This window comes from Ipomoea triloba, chromosome 7 (assembly GCF_003576645.1).
Source record: "Ipomoea triloba cultivar NCNSP0323 chromosome 7, ASM357664v1".
In the NCBI taxonomy this organism is placed as follows: domain Eukaryota; kingdom Viridiplantae; phylum Streptophyta; class Magnoliopsida; order Solanales; family Convolvulaceae; genus Ipomoea; species Ipomoea triloba.
This window is the reverse complement of record NC_044922.1, coordinates 28,035,634-28,053,649: the sequence shown is the minus strand read 5'-3', so window position 1 is coordinate 28,053,649 and position 18,016 is coordinate 28,035,634. Positions and strand designations below refer to the sequence as shown.

The 18,016-nt window shown below is 36.7% G+C and overlaps 3 protein-coding genes across 3 annotated transcripts; 2 read left to right on the top strand and 1 right to left on the bottom strand.

The window, feature by feature from the left end:
* Window positions 1–2,920: 2,920 nt before the first annotated feature.
* Window positions 2,921–7,020, top strand: LOC116026059. The gene is made up of 6 exons (XM_031267504.1): window positions 2,921–3,510; window positions 5,038–5,245; window positions 5,719–6,162; window positions 6,267–6,377; window positions 6,471–6,587; window positions 6,697–7,020. Exons 1-4 carry the CDS (start codon window positions 2,991–2,993, stop codon window positions 6,352–6,354), a joined length of 1,260 nt encoding a protein of 419 aa, XP_031123364.1. The 5' UTR covers window positions 2,921–2,990; the 3' UTR covers window positions 6,355–6,377; window positions 6,471–6,587; window positions 6,697–7,020.
* A 1,169-nt stretch (window positions 7,021–8,189) lies between these two features.
* LOC116026061 lies at window positions 8,190–15,197 on the top strand. Its single transcript, XM_031267506.1, has 12 exons — window positions 8,190–8,345; window positions 8,716–9,098; window positions 9,473–9,631; window positions 9,850–9,933; window positions 10,006–10,095; window positions 10,335–10,430; window positions 10,511–10,654; window positions 10,749–10,856; window positions 11,073–11,124; window positions 12,622–12,801; window positions 13,692–13,859; window positions 14,761–15,197. The coding sequence occupies exons 2-12, from the start codon at window positions 8,748–8,750 to the stop codon at window positions 14,982–14,984; spliced, it is 1,656 nt and encodes a 551-aa protein (XP_031123366.1). The 5' UTR covers window positions 8,190–8,345; window positions 8,716–8,747; the 3' UTR covers window positions 14,985–15,197.
* Window positions 15,198–15,577: 380 nt separating this feature from the next.
* Window positions 15,578–17,537, bottom strand: LOC116026060 (protein PLASTID REDOX INSENSITIVE 2, chloroplastic-like). The gene is made up of 3 exons (XM_031267505.1): window positions 17,218–17,537; window positions 17,016–17,114; window positions 15,578–16,075 (listed from the first exon to the last, which is right to left on the bottom strand). The coding sequence occupies exons 1-3, from the start codon at window positions 17,494–17,496 to the stop codon at window positions 15,881–15,883; spliced, it is 573 nt and encodes a 190-aa protein (XP_031123365.1). The 5' UTR covers window positions 17,497–17,537; the 3' UTR covers window positions 15,578–15,880.
* Between the last annotated feature and the right edge of the window lie 479 nt (window positions 17,538–18,016).

Sequence of the window (18,016 nt, the reverse complement as noted above, 5' to 3'; positions counted from 1 at the left end):
CCTCACGCGAGAAGGAGGTTGCCTTCACTGATTTAGAGAGACCCACAGTTCTGAAAAAATTTGGGTCTTTGCAGGAAGACCCAACTCCCTCTCTCATTTCCACATAAGCTAAATTTTCTCAAAACCTCACCAAAAATCACTATTGTGGTTGCTCTAACTTTATTTAATTAGAAAATTCACTTTTGATTTACTGGAAAGTTCATATTCGCTATTTGAAAGTGTGCTTTGGGTGAAGTATGTCTTTTACCTGTAGCCAAGAAAACTAATAGACAATTCTCACAAAAAAATTAAACTTAAAACTTTTTACCAAGTTAACTGTTATACAAACTTGCCTGAAATCACTCCCATTAAAAAAATCACCGACTCTAGGAACATCTTGTTAGTTATTTCATTAATTCTCGAATCCCAATTTGAAGCAAGTAGGGAAATGTCTAGATGTTTCAATCAAATTATCAAATCAATAGACAATAGGTGTGTTCAGATGCAAATTTGTCAAAAATACTATTAATTGCAACGGAGAAAAGTTGAAGAGACGCTCCATGAAGACTATCTTTGCCGCTGTTTGACAAAACTTGCACTAGTTAATGTCTACTACAAAATTTGTCAAATTGGACCGTTTCTTCTGCAACATATGGGTTACAGGCCGGGTAGCAGTACGAAATTTGGAAACAACTAAAAATGAAAACGTAAGATTTGAGATTATGCACTTGCAATTAATATATGGGTTATTATGCCGTAGACTCAGGTCCACCTTGCAAGGTGGACCTGGGTCTACATTCACATACACTATACTCTACATTCACAATTTGTAAACTCCACATTCACACATTCAAAACTCTATATTCACAGGCTCTATACTCCACATTCACAACTTGAGAACTCCACATTCACACATTACAGGGCTACAAGTTGCTAGAACTTCTTAACTCTATTACATATTTACACATGCATAACTCTACATTCACGATTTCTATACTCCATATTCACAATTTGAAACCTCCACATTCACACATTTCTAGGCAACTCTACATTCACACAATCATAAATCTACATTCACGATTTCTATACTCTACATTCACACTTTGAAACCTCTACATTCACACATTTTTGGACAACTCTATATTCAGCAATATGTTTACTAATTAAAAAAAATAAAAAAACAACAAAACAAAAACGATAAAAAACGACGTAATTTTGGACCCAGGTCCACAGCATAATTTGCCTTAATATATTTTGTACCTTCATTTATTATATTATACACCTATAAATAGGTTACGCTTGTTCTAAGAATCCAAAGTCAATGTCTTCTCCTTTTTTCCTTTTCCCCGCAAATTAAAAAGCAAAATCCATCGCCCTGGACCCTTACACCCCAACCCGATGATGGATGGATAATTTATGGTAGTTCAATGATCTCTTAGGTGGGAGGACGAATTAGTGCATCTTTTTTGTTTGATCAAAAGTTTTTTGAGAAATTATAGCATGAACCATGGTCTATTTTGCATTGTGGATCTTTGTCCAAAATGATATTCAGATTGTAATATTTGTAGTTACCGTATTATGTACATTCATTTAACATAGGAAAAAGTGTCAAATAGGCCACTGAACTTATTGCTTTTGTGCAATTGGGCCATTGAACTTAAAAAGTGTGCAATTCAACCATCAAACCAACAAAATTTGTGCAATTGGACCATTTTTACAAAAAAATTTCTGGTAAAATCCAATTATATTACTAACATATATGTATTGAGAGTGACATTTTCTTCTACCATACTAGTTGGGAGTCAATATTGAAATGTTTTTAACTCAAATTGAATTAAAAAATTTTGTAAAAATGGTCCAATTGCACAAATTTTGCTTGTTTGATGGTTGAATTGCACACTTTTAAAGTTCAATGGCCCAATTGCACAAAAGTGATAAGTTCAGTGGCATATTTGACACTTTTTCCTTTAACATATTATACACCTATAAATAAATTGAAGGTACATAATATGTTCAATCGTTATATCGTGGATGAAATGAATTATGTGCATTATGAATATGAACAAATGAATTCATATTCATAATACACACACATAAATACAATATAATGAACATGAATTCTGTGCATTATGAACATGAATTATGTGTATTATGTGAAATGTTTAATTCATGTTCATTATATCGTGTTTATGTGTATTATGAACATTAATTTTGTATATTATGAACATGTGCATTGTGGAGTGAAATTATGTGTATTAGACCAGAGTCTACAATGCATTGTGGACCCTGATCCACAATATAAATGGCCTAATATGTTAAATGCACGCACACAATTTATTAATTGAAGATACATAATATATTAATTGCAATTGTTATACCATGGATCATGGTTCATATTGCATTGCGAATCTTGATACAAAAATTTTGTACCTTCAGTTAACACATTTTGTACCTACAATTGTACATGTAAACAAATAACTTGATAATTGCTTACACATAATGTGATAGCTAGTTAGCTGCAACTACAAAAACTATCAATTACAGATACAGAATGTGTCAACTATAAATACAAAATCTGAAGATTATTTTTGAACTGAGGTCTACAATATAAGATAGACCTTAGTCCATGGTATAATTTACCATATTAATTTACGTATATTAATTATAGATACGTAATTAAATGTTGTTTTGGATCAAGATCCACAATGTAAAATGGACCTTGGTTCATGGTATAACAATTGGATTGAAGTACTGCCTTACGGGTTTTAAAGTGAATGTTTCTTTGGACATTGGTTAAAAAATAAATAAAATATGGCCTCAAGGCCCATTATTTGATTAGGCCTAATGATCCACCTTGATAAAGGCCCAAAGGCTGAATTCAAATTTTCAGCCCATTTTAGTCTTCCGTTATCCTTTAGCTCTGAGCTCCAATTTCGCAGAGAGCCTTCACTCTTCACTGTTCTCTCATCGTCTTCCTCAAAAGCCTCCGAAGAATTCCTGCAATTCTAGCTATGCTCAACCTCGGCGAGTTTTCTACACAGCCAAAATGTTGCGTAATCTCACGGATCCCCATTTCACAACCTCGCCCTTTTGCTCTCAAACCCCCTCAACTCCATTTCTGTTCTCCCTCAAACAGAGCGATTCGTTTAGGTTTTTGCTCATTCAAATGGAAATCCAGAACTAGGTTTCGCTTACACGCCTCGAAGAATCAAGCGAAAAGTGAGAGTGAGAGTGGAAAATTTCTACTGGACATGGAGGATTTTGATGGCGCTGACGATTTCGAAGAGGACGGGGATGGCGATGATGATGATGATGATGATGAAGTGTTTGTTCCTCTGAGGAATATGAAGGAATGGCTTCAGAATAAACCGCGCGGGTTTGGAGAAGGCAAAGTGTACGATACTTCGATTGAGGACGAGCTCATGGAAGAAATTGAGCAGAGCAGGAGAGCGCAGCTTGCTAATATCAACAACCTTAAGAACAATCCAGTAAATCAAGTTTCCATGAAGAAACAGCCCCTCCAAGGAGAAGGTAAAAGTGTTTTTACTCATTCTTTTGTGTACATTTGTAGTATGTGAGTTCCTTTTGTTGAGCATATAATATATAAACATAAAATATACAATCCAATTATTAGCTTAGTCTTTTAGTTAAGATGGAATACGTGCTTCAATTTAGCTATAGTCCACGAGTTGCTTGGACCATACAATATAGCAATCCAACTAAGCACATCCTTCAATTCCTTTATGCTATGTGTAGGGATGCCAATTTTATTCCGAACCTAGAAATTTTAGATTGATAAAAAAAATTAGCCCAATAAGTTCGATAAGGCTAGCTTGAAATTTAGTATGTTAGCCGAATAGCTCGAGCCAAGTAAGACTATTCTTTGCCACATAAATATATGGAGAATTTATAAGTTCGTTCATCATTTGTAATTTTTCTTAAATTTGTAAATAAAATTTTAATAAATTTATTATAAAATAAAATATTTTTTATGAACATAAATAATGACAAAAAAACTTATTATAATTATTACGGAGTATATTTTTAGTTGGAATTTAAAAATAGAGGCTTATATTGATTGAATGATGTATAAATTCATATTTATCCGTGTAAATGCTCTAGTTTATTAAACCCAACTAGAGGTTTTAGGGTTAGGGTCAAGAATTTAAATTCGACCGGAAAAAAAAAACAATTAGCCTGAATGAATAAGCTCGAAAGCTCGATAGGACTAGCCCGAAACCTAAGTGGCTGGCCCGGTTGACATCTGTAATATTGCTATGGATAATGGATTTTTACAGCTATTTCAACTTGTTTCTTTGGCAGTATATGCTTTTCCTTTGCTCATTACTGCTCATGAATCAATGGTTAATTCTAATCTTAGCAGCATTGTTCCCAGAATGTGATTGATGGTACATAAGATATGTTGCTGGATAGTTTATAGTGATATATGCACACTGGTCAATGGTCATTTCACTCATTTGTGCAAATGTCCCTGAGAACCGTGTCTTGGCAAGAGGAAGTTAGTGTTTATATCGGCTTGCCATGTATTCTCACATAGGTGTTAGAGTTGGTGTACATTTTTGTCTTGGCTGATGAGAGAAACTCGCAGCTATTACTCGAAGGTGTGCACTGAGCAAATCCCTTTGTAACCCTATCCTGCAAAGGATCACAAGGAGGTAAACTAACCTATGTTGCTCATAGCTGACCAGCTCAAACAAGAAGGCCAATATGCCGCTCCCCAATTGGTGTACATTTGTTATGATGAATATATGCACATGTAAGTTTAAATGGAAGATTTGCACAGGAAATTTGAGAGTTGGGTATTTAAGTGGGTGGGGGTGAGATTAAGCCAAAAGCATAATGTGATGGTTATGTAGGTGCTCAAGGGCCATGGCGGGATGTATTAACGTGTACTGTGTAGAGCGATGTATGTATTCATTAAAATGTGCAATCTTGTAAGAAAGAACATCATGAAGTTATACTTAATACTTTTTGTTGTGCAAATGCTTTACTCCTACTGTGAAACTAATTTGCAGTTATTTACTGGAGTTTTTACAGTATCAAAAGATGTTCAGGTTGGCTTCCGTGTGCGTTTGTTCAACCTTCCTAAGAAAAAGAACATTCTCAAAGATCTACAATTGGCTTTCAAAGGATTTCCTGGAATTGTTAACATAATACCAGTTGTTTCTGGGAACAGTAAGACCAGGGACCCTGTCTGCAAAGGCATTGCATTTATTGATTTAAAGTCTGAAGATGGAGCACAGAGGTAAACATTTTATACTCTCGTATTGGATGTTGGTATTTTCACCGCTTTCTTCCTTCCTGCCGTTGCTAGAGCAATGACATCTTTATCATTAATGCTGTTTTTAGATAGAAAGTGAGGGGAAATAAATGGGGAGTTGTGTTTTGATGCTAAGAAAGAAAATGTCAACATGAGAAGTGAGATAGGGGAGTGAGGAATTGAGGTGGTGAATGTATTAGGTGGGAGAAAAGAGCAACCCCGCCTATAGCTGACCGGCTCAAATCAAAAAGGCCAATAGGCCGCTCCTGCTAGGAATCAGACTTGTTACCTTGTGGTTGGTTACCAAGTCAACAACTTGACCAACTTGGTAAGGATTACCCCCGGTGATGAGGTTATTTGATGGTTGATAAGATGGTGATTATTTTCAACCCCAATTTTCCCCTTCCCACCAACAACTGCATTCTTTCTCACTCATAAGGTTTTTCTGCTCATGGTAGATTTGTACAGACTTTCTCGGGGCAGAGCATATATTTTGGTAAGGTTCAGAAGAATATAAAATGTGAGATGATGAGCTCCAGCTCAACCAAGCTCAGAAATGCACACTCAGACGACGAAACTAGTTATGATCCGTCAGAACCTGATTCAGATGAAGAGTTAGAAGCTGATTTTGAGATTGATGCTCATACCTCGGATTCGTGGGAGGAAAATGATTCTAGAGAGTATGCTGCTGAAGCGGAACATACATCAGCTCAAATGGATGATTACGATGAAGATATGGAGACCGATTCCGGCGATGAACAAGATAATGCAATGGAAGGGTCTGCTACCAATGTATCCTTCTCTACGGGTCAAAAGAAAGTAGTAGTAAATGAGAAGAAGAAAAAAGCTAAACGAAAGAAAGAGACAACACCTAAACTAAACATTCCAGGATCTGCCCGGAGGTATGTTTACGTGCTTATGACTAACATCTAACTGAACTTACCCGACAGTCGCCTTGTATCCCGGGTTTCATGTGCAAAACTTTATAGTTTACAATGTTTTTCAGGCTAAAGATCAGGGACAAAGCTCTACTTACTGGAGTTCTCACCAAATATGGACTAAACGCTGCTGAAGGTGTGAAAGAACCGAGCTAACTGAAGCATTTTTACCTCTATGCGTATGTTCCCTCAGACCCTCACCCCGTTTTGTTCTTATCATGACTCTATTAAGTCTATCTGTTGATTTCGTTGTTTTTAAAGCCAATTTTCAGACAAGATGAAGTAAATACCAGGCTTTCAGGGAGTCATCATGAAGTGAAAATGAAATACGAGTAGTAACCAAACGAATCACACCAGAATCAGTTTGGCTCAAATGATACCCCAATCCTGTGAGTTTCATTTACTACTTGAATCAGGTCATTTCTCAAAACGCTAATCAAAGTAGTAAATTCATACCACCTAAATATTCCGATCTTAATTGATTTCTTTGATTTACAGGAAAGCCTGCAAATATGGAAACTCACCGCTTAGAATATGCTACTAAGTAGATCTTTGGTAGAAAGTTATGTTGAGTAGAATATGTGTTATTTATATTGGTTAGCAGTTAATAACTTAGGCACAATAGTTTGTAGTTTGTTACTCTAATACCGAGAGCTCAGGATGCTCTCTATTTTGATCAATACAATGTATAAGCAAAATAGAACTAGAATCACACTCCGGTGGAATTGCCCACTTCAGGCACCCCCACACTCTGGCCGGACAGTTTGTGGAGGGGTTAATCATGATAACTCAAATAACCAATAAAAGTTAAATTTTTGTGCACTGAGTACAAGGAGTTCTCCTCATTTTGAGAGGTTGCTCCTACGTTACTGCTGGTTAGAATAATTATGGTGACTCAACTGATCAAAAGAAGTTAGACTTCAAGGGAAGGGTACGGGGTGGCTTTCTCTCTGTATGCTACAAAAACATTACTAAATGTTGGTCTATCATTAACCCAAAGTATGTGCTTTTGAGGCTTTCTTGGGAAAACAATTGTGAGAACAAGAACAAAGATAGATGACATGTATGGAGCCTTGGTCTTTTTAAGATATTTATACAATTTTTAACATTTAATACAAATTATCACTAACCATTTGTACATAATGGCTAAAGTAATGATTAAATACACAGTTACAAGTATTATATTAAACGTGGATAACGCTCATCAAGATTGTTTGAGTTTCCTAACAAAGAATACCTATCAAGAATGACCTGCAAAGAATTGAAGATATCTCATATTATTGGCGTTGTTGGGTGTCTGTGGCTGGAAAGTGAATATAGTGCAACGTTGAAATCCAATAGGTCTATAGCCTAGTCCAAGACTTGGTGTCCACCACCTACCTAAGATTATTTTAAAACGTGGACATTATTTCAAAACAAACTAAAAAAAAATAGAGTAGAGAGAGAGTGATTTTTAAAAAACAAATAACACGCGATATTACTTCCAAATATGTCTTTTTAAACGAATCTAATTTGTTAATGATCTTGTGGTCAAATGGCATGTAGTGACTCTTGAGGTTATAAGATTGAGCCTTAGTAAAATTGAATTTTTTTTCTTATTTATTTTATTTAATATCTTTTAACTTATTTTTAAATTTATTTTTTTTGCGCTTAATAATGCTTTAATATTATGAAAAAATTAAATAAAAAATAAATTCAGTCGATTTTTGTTAACCGAATCAGATATATACTATGGAAGGAAGGAAATATTTTGTATTATTTAAGGGCAAACTAAAAAATAAAGTGGGACAGAAGGAGAAGGTGTAATTATTTACTTATAATTCTTTGATTTTCTAAATTTCTCATTATCTTATACTCCTAATTTCGTAACTTCTTACTATAAACTACAACTACTTAATTAGTGTTATAATTGTTTGGATACAAAAATATTTTCCAATTACAAATAACCAAATCGGGTCGGATTATCAATAATACCTAATTTACTACCCACCCACCCACCCTCACGCCCTACTCCCCATCCTCACTATCCGCCACCCACCCCTCACTCTTCACGCTTCTTAGACTCACAAATTCGACAGTTTCTGTTCATACAGAGAGTGCAGGCTGTGCACCTTATAATTTATCCCGGAATCATCGAGAAATTAGCGGTATGTATCGCATTTATCTGTTTAATCATCCGTTTTTGTCTTTTAAAGTTCGATTTTGGGGTGATGAAAGGAGGAATTACGTATAAGTTATAGCGCAGTTGTGATTTGTGAAGTTATCATTTAGGTGTTATCTTTTAATGAAAGCTTAAGAAGACTACTTTTTCTTATCTTTTTAACCTAAAAAATGGAAAAAGGAGGTTTATTTTACTGATAAAGGTTGAACCTTAGTGGAATGGTGGATAATCAGATGAGTTTTCCTATACTAAGCTGGAAAATGTATTTATAAGCAAGTCAAATTACTCTACTTATGAACTGTACATTTGAGTGTTGAATGATGAATATTACTTTTTGTGTGCTTTGTTTTCTGCAGGGATTGGTGGAGTGTGAGGAAGGTTATGTGTAATGAACAGCTTGTTTCATGCATGTACTGTTGCTGCTGCATTTTCGAAGACTACCTGTCTTGTAGGGAGGAGTTCAATTTGCAAATTCTCAGCTTTCCCTTGGAAGGCGAGTGTCAACCATGCTGGAATTAGAAGCTCTAATTTTAACTTGTATCTGAAAAGTGTTTGCATCAGGTTGTATTCATCTAAAGAGTCTCAAGGAAAGAAATCTCGATCGCGCAAGTCCAAGCCTGCTCCTGCTTCTCCCCCAGTAATGAAGGAAGAGAGAGATGGATTCTTTGTTGTCAGGAAAGGAGATCTTATTGGAGTATACAAGAATTTGAGTGATTGCCAGACTCAAGTTGGATCCTCGGTAATTAATCTGATTTTATCATCTATCTAGGAGTGCATAAGAGGCATTTTCTTTGTGCTTGTGAAAGAAAAACTAAATTGTGTAGTGCATTTGAATATTTGATTATTTATTCTTAATGCTGATAATCTGTATTTCATGCACTATGATGATTTTTCTGCATATGAGATGTATAGGTTAATTTTGGATAGTCTATTATGATATAGTTTCTTGTGAGAAAGAAAATGGTTCAGCTATGATAGCTTGGATAGGTGTTGTCCCCGTAATTAGATATTTATAACAGTTGTTGGATGTTTGAAAATATTTTATCTTGAAGTTAAATTGTGTGATGTCTGTTCTGATTACTCAATTCTTTTCTGTTTTTCCTTCCTTGGCAGATATGTGATCCTCCTGTTAGTGTGTATAAAGGCTATTCTATGCCTAAAGACACAGAAGAATATCTTCTCTCCCGTGGGCTTAAAAATGCTCTATATTCTATTAGAGCCCAAGATCTAACTGAAGATCTTTTTGGCACTTTGGTATCTTGCCCTCTCCAGGTGAGAGACTATTGTTTTGCATGCAGTTTCGGTAGTCCTTTTTCATTTTCTCTTCATACACAGAAGACTATTCTTTTTATTTCTTAATTGGATAAACTTCGGAAACCCTTATACAATGAGGTTTTTAATATTCGTAATATTAGTTACACATCTGTGAAATTGAACTGGTAGAAAAGTGAGATGCGTAGCATCAATTGTTTTAATCCCGTTTTCTTCAGCTAGCTTCTTCTTCAAAAGGCGGAACATCAAATGAGCGCATGCCAAAGAAAAGGTCTCAGGATGCAATGTGGTCAGACTATGGGGTAAGTTCGCATCGCTTTTCAGCTATTCTCTAAGAAAGCATGTTGATTTGCAACCAAGATGTTGATTTGCAGGAAGCTGTTGGATCGGGAGTTATGTCAAATGATTCTCAAAGAAAGCATGTGAAGTCAGAACATAACGGTGACCAAGCATTATCATCTGGAGTGAGTGGCTGTTAACAATGAATATTGCGAAATAAATATATAAATAGTAAATAAAATCCCTTCTCTAGACTAAATATCTAGATCAAAATGCGTTTATACTTTATACTTATCATAACTCTTACTAAGTAGTGGTGAAAACAAACTCATAGGAGCAACCTATAAGGTTCGGCTCTTGTAATTTTTCTTTAATGGTGATACCATAATTTGCTGCAAATGAACCTGTTATTTGGCATCCTTAGCAGCGCTCTTGTACTCTTGAATTTGATGGTGCTTCAAAAGGAAATCCTGGACAAGCCGGGGCGGGAGTTGTGCTGCGAGCTGATGACGGTAGCTTGGTAAATGTCGTTATTATTGAAGCATCTATCACTTTCTCTACTTTCTTCGTTTTTCATGTTTTAAACCTTCCCGTATACAGACATGTAGGCTTCGTGAAGGTTTGGGTGTAGCAACAAACAATGCTGCTGAATATCGAGCCATTATTTTGGGTTTAAAGTATGCGCTTAGCAAAGGATTTACGAGCATTCGCGCACAAGGTGACTCTAAGCTTGTGTGTATGCAGGTTTGGTTTCTTTTCTTAGTTCATGTATTCACAGTTTCACACATCTAATGTTTGTTTTGAAGTACCGGTTTGAAACTTTGTTTTTATCGAATAGGTCCAGGGTCTTTGGAAGGTTAAAAACCAAAATATCTCGCCCCTGTACGAGCAGGCAAAACAATTGAAGGATAAATTTCATTCCTTCCGGCTCATTCATGTTTTGCGGGTAATTTCAGTTATACTATTTTTTCTTCTCCCGGTAGGATATGCATAAATTCTTTGTATGTCTCAAATAATTCAGAGTCTCACAATATCTGCAGTAGCCAGTATGTCTATTACTCCAATGCCTATGCGCTAATACCATTGGATACCTTGTTATGTTTCAACAATTAACCGCTCATTCTTTGTCGACCAACATTTATTTTGATATTATTGATGATAGGAGTCGAATTCTGATGCTGATGCACAGGCAAACTTGGCTGTCGAACTTCCTGGTAAGAGTTGTCTACTACTTTCTTGCACACACAAAAGCAATTAGTCGTGTCAAGTGGGCCAACCCGGCTTAGGCTAGATTACATGGAGGGTGGCCGAGCACAGTCCCATATATGGGGCGGGGCCATGCCATGCGAGCCCAAGTATTATAGCACGTGGGCCCGTCCCCATATTTCATTCACGGGATGGGGTCGGGCAGTGCCGTACCGTGCCCCAGCCGAAGTGTCGTAGCATGTGAGCCCGCTCATGTGGGGCTAGTTCATATCGCCATCTCTAAGAACAAGAGTAGTTAGCCTAGAGGCCCTAGACCCTAGAGCATTTCATTCATCAACGTGCAATTCTTCTCGGTTTATGCAGATGGCCAAATTCAAGAAGAGATAGCGTAGGATAGGAGATGACTTCTCGAGTTATCGAGCCCGTTGCAGAAGAACGTAGCAACAAATACAGCAGTCATCCTACGCTTTGCACCATCGTGGCTCTCAAAACAACGCCTATTCTAATACCGGTAACTCTAGGTTCGTGGCCCTCCTCTCATGATCTCTTCCCCAGTTTTCTTTACGCCCTCGGGATTTCATCTGTACATGGCTATTTAAACCTGGCGCCTCACCGGCATCAACAACAAGTGCACAAGTTTTTGGCCTTTCATTCTCACTTAGATATGAAGATCTTCTTGGTTTTCCAGAAACTCTGCAACTTGTGCTTGTGGAAGCCATTTTTGTCTGTCCATTTTCTGTTGCAGAATAATGCATTTCACTTATCTTTCATTGTTGTCTCAGAAAGTTTATTTATAATTGTAGTTGAGTTTCGTGTTATCATTTCTATATATACACACACACAAACATAACTCCTTGCAATGTCTCATCACGATATAAGTAATGCTTTTTTGTTCTTTTAGTCTCATTTATATGTGAAGGTATTAATGCAATTTAACATGGATGATTAAGAAAAATTAAGAAAGTAATTACACGAAGTGAAACATGTCCTTTCATTCTTGTATCAAATTTAGTACAATGTGAAATTGTCAAAAGTATTACATGTAGATTTTTGTGAACGGTGGACTGATTGTGCGACTCGTAGTACTTAGGAGTGTGCAATTAGTTAACCGTTCCATTAATCGAATTGTTTTAACTGAAATTTTTAAAAATTTAACCGTTGATCGAAGTATTATTGAATTAATCGATAAAAAATTCTTCCATTCTATCGATTAACTGAACTTTCTTCCATTCTATCGATTAACTGAACTTTAACGGAAGTTTGCACACCTGCACTCGAAGGCTTTTCCTTAAAAAAATAAAAATAAAAACCATTTTCCTTTTTGATTGAAAAACAAAATGGAAATTTCTTCTCAAAATGGAACGAAGACTGGTAAACTTCGAGAGAGAGCGTGATGATGCTGAGAAGAGGTGTGCGGACATTGGCATCGTTGAGCGGGAGCTTGAGCTCCGTTTCCACGCCGCCGGTTTACCGGAGCTTCTCCACGAAGTCGTCTTCGTCGTCGACGTCTCCACCGGCGTCCAATGCCGCGGCCGTGGCTTCCAGCGCCGCTGCCGGCTTGACCGAAGAGGATCTTCTGATCATCGACGACGACGACGCCGCTGTTTCCAAGCCTGATACGATTCCGACTCTGCTTCAACCCGGCGTCGTCGTCTATGATGGCGTTTGCCATCTCTGTCACAAAGGTACGCACACAAAATCATATATGTTTGGATACTAAAATTTCTCGCTCTTATCTATCTAATTTTTGTATTCTGTAATGTATGAATCATGAATGTAGGGCGAAGTGATGTAGCCAACTGAATTTGTATTTTGTTGGTGTAATTGAAGCATATATCTCAACTAAAAGCTTTGTGTTGCACATTAATGTTATATATTATATGTTCAACAGGCCCCTCACTTGTGGCATGGAATTCGCTCTGAAACTAAATTGAAGCATGTGCTCCATCTCACCTAAAAGCTTCAGTTGATAATTGGATTGCACATTTATGTTTATATATTATATGCTCAACATGTGTGATAGATGAGTAATTTCTTGTCATGATCTGCTGATGCCTGGTGCTACTGTTTGTTATGTTTATATTCAAATACATTTTAAGAGTCTTAACTTTGTTGCTCACTTGATTTCCTTTGATCTAGCGTGCTTGGCAAACTGGAAACTGGTTTATGTTTTGAGTACCACCATAATTTGTGCTTATTTCTTAGACAAATTTATGTGGAAATTTAAAGATGCTTTGAGAAGTATAGTTTATAAAAACAATGCATTTTGTTGGTAGTCAGCATTCATTGTTGAAGCTGTAAAATATTTATACCACAACAATGCATTAGAAGATATGGAAAAGTCATGGATGAGATATATTTAGAGGATCGAACAAATCCATAGAAAAACATTTTGTTGCTAATTATTCAATTTTGTGGGTGCCATCAATTGACCCTTGTTATGCAATTGAATTGAAATTTGCGCCCTGCATTTACTAGTCTCTAATGATGTAAGGTTAGACCATTATATGTTTTTACTTTTTACCAAAGAGAAAAAGGATCCATGTTGATGGATTTATTGGGTTTATCTCTGTAGGTGTGAAGTGGGTGATTCGGGCAGACAAGGATAGAAAAATTAAGTTCTGTTGCCTTCAGTCAAAAGCTGCTGAACCATACATGAGTCTATGTGGTGTTGATCGAAATGATGTTCTTCGCCGCTTCTTGTTCATTGAAGGCCCAGGTCTATACTATCAAGGCTCCAGTGGTTAGAAACAAACCTCTATATGTTTTGCCGACTCCCATGCTTTTCATCATCTTTATAGTTGAGCAATTGTTGTCACTTGACAGAAAATCTTCCTCACTCCCTTACCAAATAATGTTGATTAATAAAATAGACATGCAACGGAAGTAAATTTGTTGGGTGAATTGGCATTAGAAACAAAGTATCTGCAGCATCATTCTGTACATAGTTGATCTTCTAAGTTTTCTACCATAGTAGGTTCCTAGTATTAATTAGGAAATGTTTTTTTTTAATGCTTTCTGATCATCTGATGACATAGTGAGCTTTACTGCATCCATAAAGAGATAATACCCAAAATAGTCCTTTGACTATACCATAATTCTCAAGTTGGTCATTGACTATCAATTTAGTAAAAATAATCTTTCAACTATGCAACATTTACTCGATTTAGTCCTTCGATGCCAGTTAAAGAGGACTAAATTGAGTAACTTTTGCAGAGTCGAGTGATCATTTTGAGTAAGTTGATAGTTGAAAACCAATTTGAGAATTATAGATTTATAGTATAGTCAATGAACCATTTTGGGTATTAACTCATCCATAAATCTCAAGGTTAGTGTTTCTGCTGGGACAATGAAAAGTCTATACCCTTCTTTTGCTTATTTATTTCTCCCTACTTGATGATATTGCTATACGCCTATACTTATTGACTTATTGCTGAATTGGTCATCATTGGCTTTCAGAAAACGCACTTGCATGTAGAGCTCATTTCGTTAAGGCATGAAAGTTTAGTTTTTGTCCAATGAAAGGCACACAGATACATAATTTTCTCCTATTGTTGCACATTGCATGTACTAGATTCATTTCTTCTTCCATTCTTTCCAACTCTTCTCTTGCTAGAATCTTACGTGTCTTGGTTTTGGTGCAGCTGCACTGAAGGTTTTGTCCCACCTGCCATTGCCTTACTCTATACTAAGCACTTTCATGATTATCCCCCCACCTTTAAGGGATGCTGTCTATGACTATATTGCAAAGAGACGCTATCACTGGTTTGGAAAAGATGATGATTGCTTGGTCCTGCAGGAGAAAGTGTTGCTACAGCGTTTCATTGATGCAGAAGAGTTGCTGAAACGTCGCCAATCAGATTCATGAATAGCACAAGATAGTGAGGTTTGTTTTTTTTGCCTAAAACTGTTAAATTAGCTCCCGGTTTTGCATTCGGAAAGCCTCATAGTTCATCCACATACTAGAAGACATCTTGTTAGCCTTGCTTTCACATTTGGCCAGATCATTATTATTCAAAATAGAAGCATGACATTTTCTGATCGAGATTAGTCTCATAATGATAAGGGATATTAGAATACATGGTTGCAATCTAGCGCCTAGCGTCTAGGCGGTCTAAGCGGCGCCTAGGCGACGACCTATGAAAACAAAAAAATAGTGCATGTGTGTGGATGTATGTCATATATTATATTATGCATATTATTATATATATCTCTTATCTTATTTATATAAATAAATAAATTTAAATATAAAAAAAAAATTAACAAGGCCGACTCGCTTGAGTTAACTCAGTAACTTTGTCGAGTTGGACGAGTTAACTCGGTCGAGTCGGCCGCCAACTCGGCCTAGTCGGCCAAGTTAGGCGCTAGGCGGCCGCCTAGGGAGCAATTTGCCTCGGCCTAGGGGCGCCTAGCACCTAGGCGGACGATTTTTGCAACAATGCTAGAATACCAGATGTCATATGGGGAAAAAAACATGGTATTACATGCATTTGGTCTATAGAGAGGTTATGCAATGGAATGTTGCCCTGTTAATCAATGTGTAGATATTGAACTTTCACTCCCAGATTTATAAAATTTATAATACTCCACCCTAACATGTTAGCCAAATGACATGAGATGGCTAATAAAGAGCAAAAGTGCTTACAGGGTATACTGTTCTAAAACCTACAAAACTCCTATTTCTCCAAATAATGGTTGGCAGAAAATCTCTAACAGCAGCTTTGCAACAACAAAACATAATAGGGGCAATTAGGATAGTGGGAATCAACAGCTCTTGCTGCTATTCCATGCTTTCCAATCATTATCGACATGCTTCTGTGCCCATTTAACTGCTGTGCGTGCAGCTTGTGGTGCCCCGGGCAACTCCCTATCAGCTATGGTATCAGCCATGTCAATGAACGGGGTGACCAAGAGCGTTCCAGGACCACCATACTCCGTGTGCAAGAAGTTGTTTAGGATCTGTTCAAATTGGTACACCAGCATGAGTGTATCTTAGCAATGAAGTAGAGAGATGAAGAAGCTACTCATTTTGTGTCATGTCATTGATCAGTTCAGCATTCTAGATTACCCACCCAATACATTTATTTTCTAGGATATGAAACAAGTTTGGAGATGGTGCATACCCACTGCATTAGCTTAAAATTTGAATGAGCTAACCCGCTTGGGTAAACCTAAGATGCATCAAACAAAATTAAGGTAGGTATAGCCAAAATAAGTTCAGAAGCTTTGGCCGCAATGCATGTATTTGGCCTTTGTTGTGGGCACCATCTCCTCCACCACTCTCTAGGATAGGAATGGTAATGAATTTTTAAATTTGGGGTTCAAACTTATATCTTGATGACAATTGACCTTTAATCTTTCAAGTTTTAGGTGTTAGAGTAGTTGATATGCCAAATGAAAGTGAAAATAGATCCACAACAAATCTAGTTAATAGTCAAGTAGTTAGTAGCTAAATGGTATCTATGTGGCACTCTCAAATAGGAGGTCATAAGTTCAAAAGTATGTATAAACAAATACTAGCCAAGTAGATTGTAGCTCAATGACATCTCTGTGACACCTCTAAATAGGAGGTCATAGATTTGAAAATATGTATAGACAAATACTACATTATAATAGAATCAGTATTAGTCCAAAAAAAATCTTGTTAATAGGCTAAATGAAACTGAAAGCTAATTATGATCCATGACTAAAGTTAACTATATGACACCCCTATAACCATTCCAATTCCAAATGAGTGATGAGTGATGACACTTCCGTAACCATTCTGTAACCATTCAAATGAGTGATCATAGTCTTTGGTGGTGGGGCATTAATTTTTTCTTTGGGCTGAAAAGGAGATTGGGGAACCCAATTCTAGTGGCACTGAGGCAAAGAAATGAAGAATGGAAACAGGGCATACCTCAGAGCAGATACAAACAATTTCTTCTATTGAATCTCCATAGATGTCCTTCTTCCTAGGCAGCCTCTCAAGGAGATGATTCCTGAACTTGTCTGTTTCCTGCAAGCCAGCCATCAAATCACTAAATCACCAAAAAAAGGCAATAGGGGGATTCGAATCCAGAAAAGAAAACTGAAAACGTGTTTGTATTCCGAAGACTAACAGCTTCGGCGAACTCAGGAATCGGATCGGGGAATTTGTACTCCGCCGCCCTGCAAACCAGCCTGTAGGGTTTCCGATTTCTGCTCCGCGACGACGAGACGTTTATCGGTTTCCGACGAAGCAAGCATTTGAACGAAGAAGAAGCTGAAATCCTATTCACTGAAGAAGAAGAAGAAGATGAGAGTAGTAATGGCGAAGAAGCTGAAACTCTATTCACTGAAGAAGAAGAAGAAGATGGGAGTAGTAATGGCGAGACGACGGTTGATATAGGCGAAGCCATTTCAATCTGCAGAAATAGAATGAACACTGTTCTTCGCTTATCTTCTCACAAGATTTTGTGGAAAATTTCTACTAGGGGATTCTTTTGCTAATTGCAATTAGGGGCCTAAGGCCTCCTATATTTGGAATTTCGCCCACAATAATTTCATAAGCATTTTCCTTTCCATATAATTTTTGAATATAATTAGTATAATTTGGTGATAAAATTAATTATATTATTTTAGATATAGATTTAAATTTTTATTTATCTTTTTTTTCTTAGTATAACTGACTCTGTTACAATGTAGTATCTATTCATAGTTACTTTCACACCTACTGAAGCACAAAGAGTCCACTCCCTTCCATATGGGAGTGTAAATCGAGTGCCACTAGACTACAAGATAGTATAGTTTACAGATCTTTGTAGCTAAAAATTAGTAAAGTCAGTCTAAGTAAAGATTATCAATCTATCGAAGCATCTAATCATAAAATAGCGGAAATAACTTCTTCTTTTTTTTTTTTTTTTTTTTTTTTTTTTTTTT

Bases quoted from the DNA above. Each gene is read 5' to 3' on its own strand.
- LOC116026059 (XM_031267504.1), top strand. From the start codon at position 2,991: ATGCTCAACCTCGGCGAGTTTTCTACACAGCCAAAATGTTGCGTAATC. The intron at 3,511-5,037 runs GTAAAAGTGTTT...GAGTTTTTACAG, and splicing joins ACAGCCCCTCCAAGGAGAAG to TATCAAAAGATGTTCAGGTT. The intron at 6,163-6,266 runs GTATGTTTACGT...AATGTTTTTCAG, and splicing joins ATTCCAGGATCTGCCCGGAG to GCTAAAGATCAGGGACAAAG.
- LOC116026060 (XM_031267505.1), bottom strand. From the start codon at position 17,496: ATGGCTTCGCCTATATCAACCGTCGTCTCGCCATTACTACTCCCATCT. The intron at 17,115-17,217 runs GTTAGTCTTCGG...GCTGGCTTGCAG, and splicing joins TTCCTGAGTTCGCCGAAGCT to GAAACAGACAAGTTCAGGAA. The intron at 16,076-17,015 runs GTATGCCCTGTT...CAATTTGAACAG, and splicing joins TTGTTTGTATCTGCTCTGAG to ATCCTAAACAACTTCTTGCA.
- LOC116026061 (XM_031267506.1), top strand. From the start codon at position 8,748: ATGAACAGCTTGTTTCATGCATGTACTGTTGCTGCTGCATTTTCGAAG. The intron at 9,099-9,472 runs GTAATTAATCTG...CTTCCTTGGCAG, and splicing joins AGACTCAAGTTGGATCCTCG to ATATGTGATCCTCCTGTTAG. The intron at 10,655-10,748 runs GTTTGGTTTCTT...TTTATCGAATAG, and splicing joins CTAAGCTTGTGTGTATGCAG to GTCCAGGGTCTTTGGAAGGT.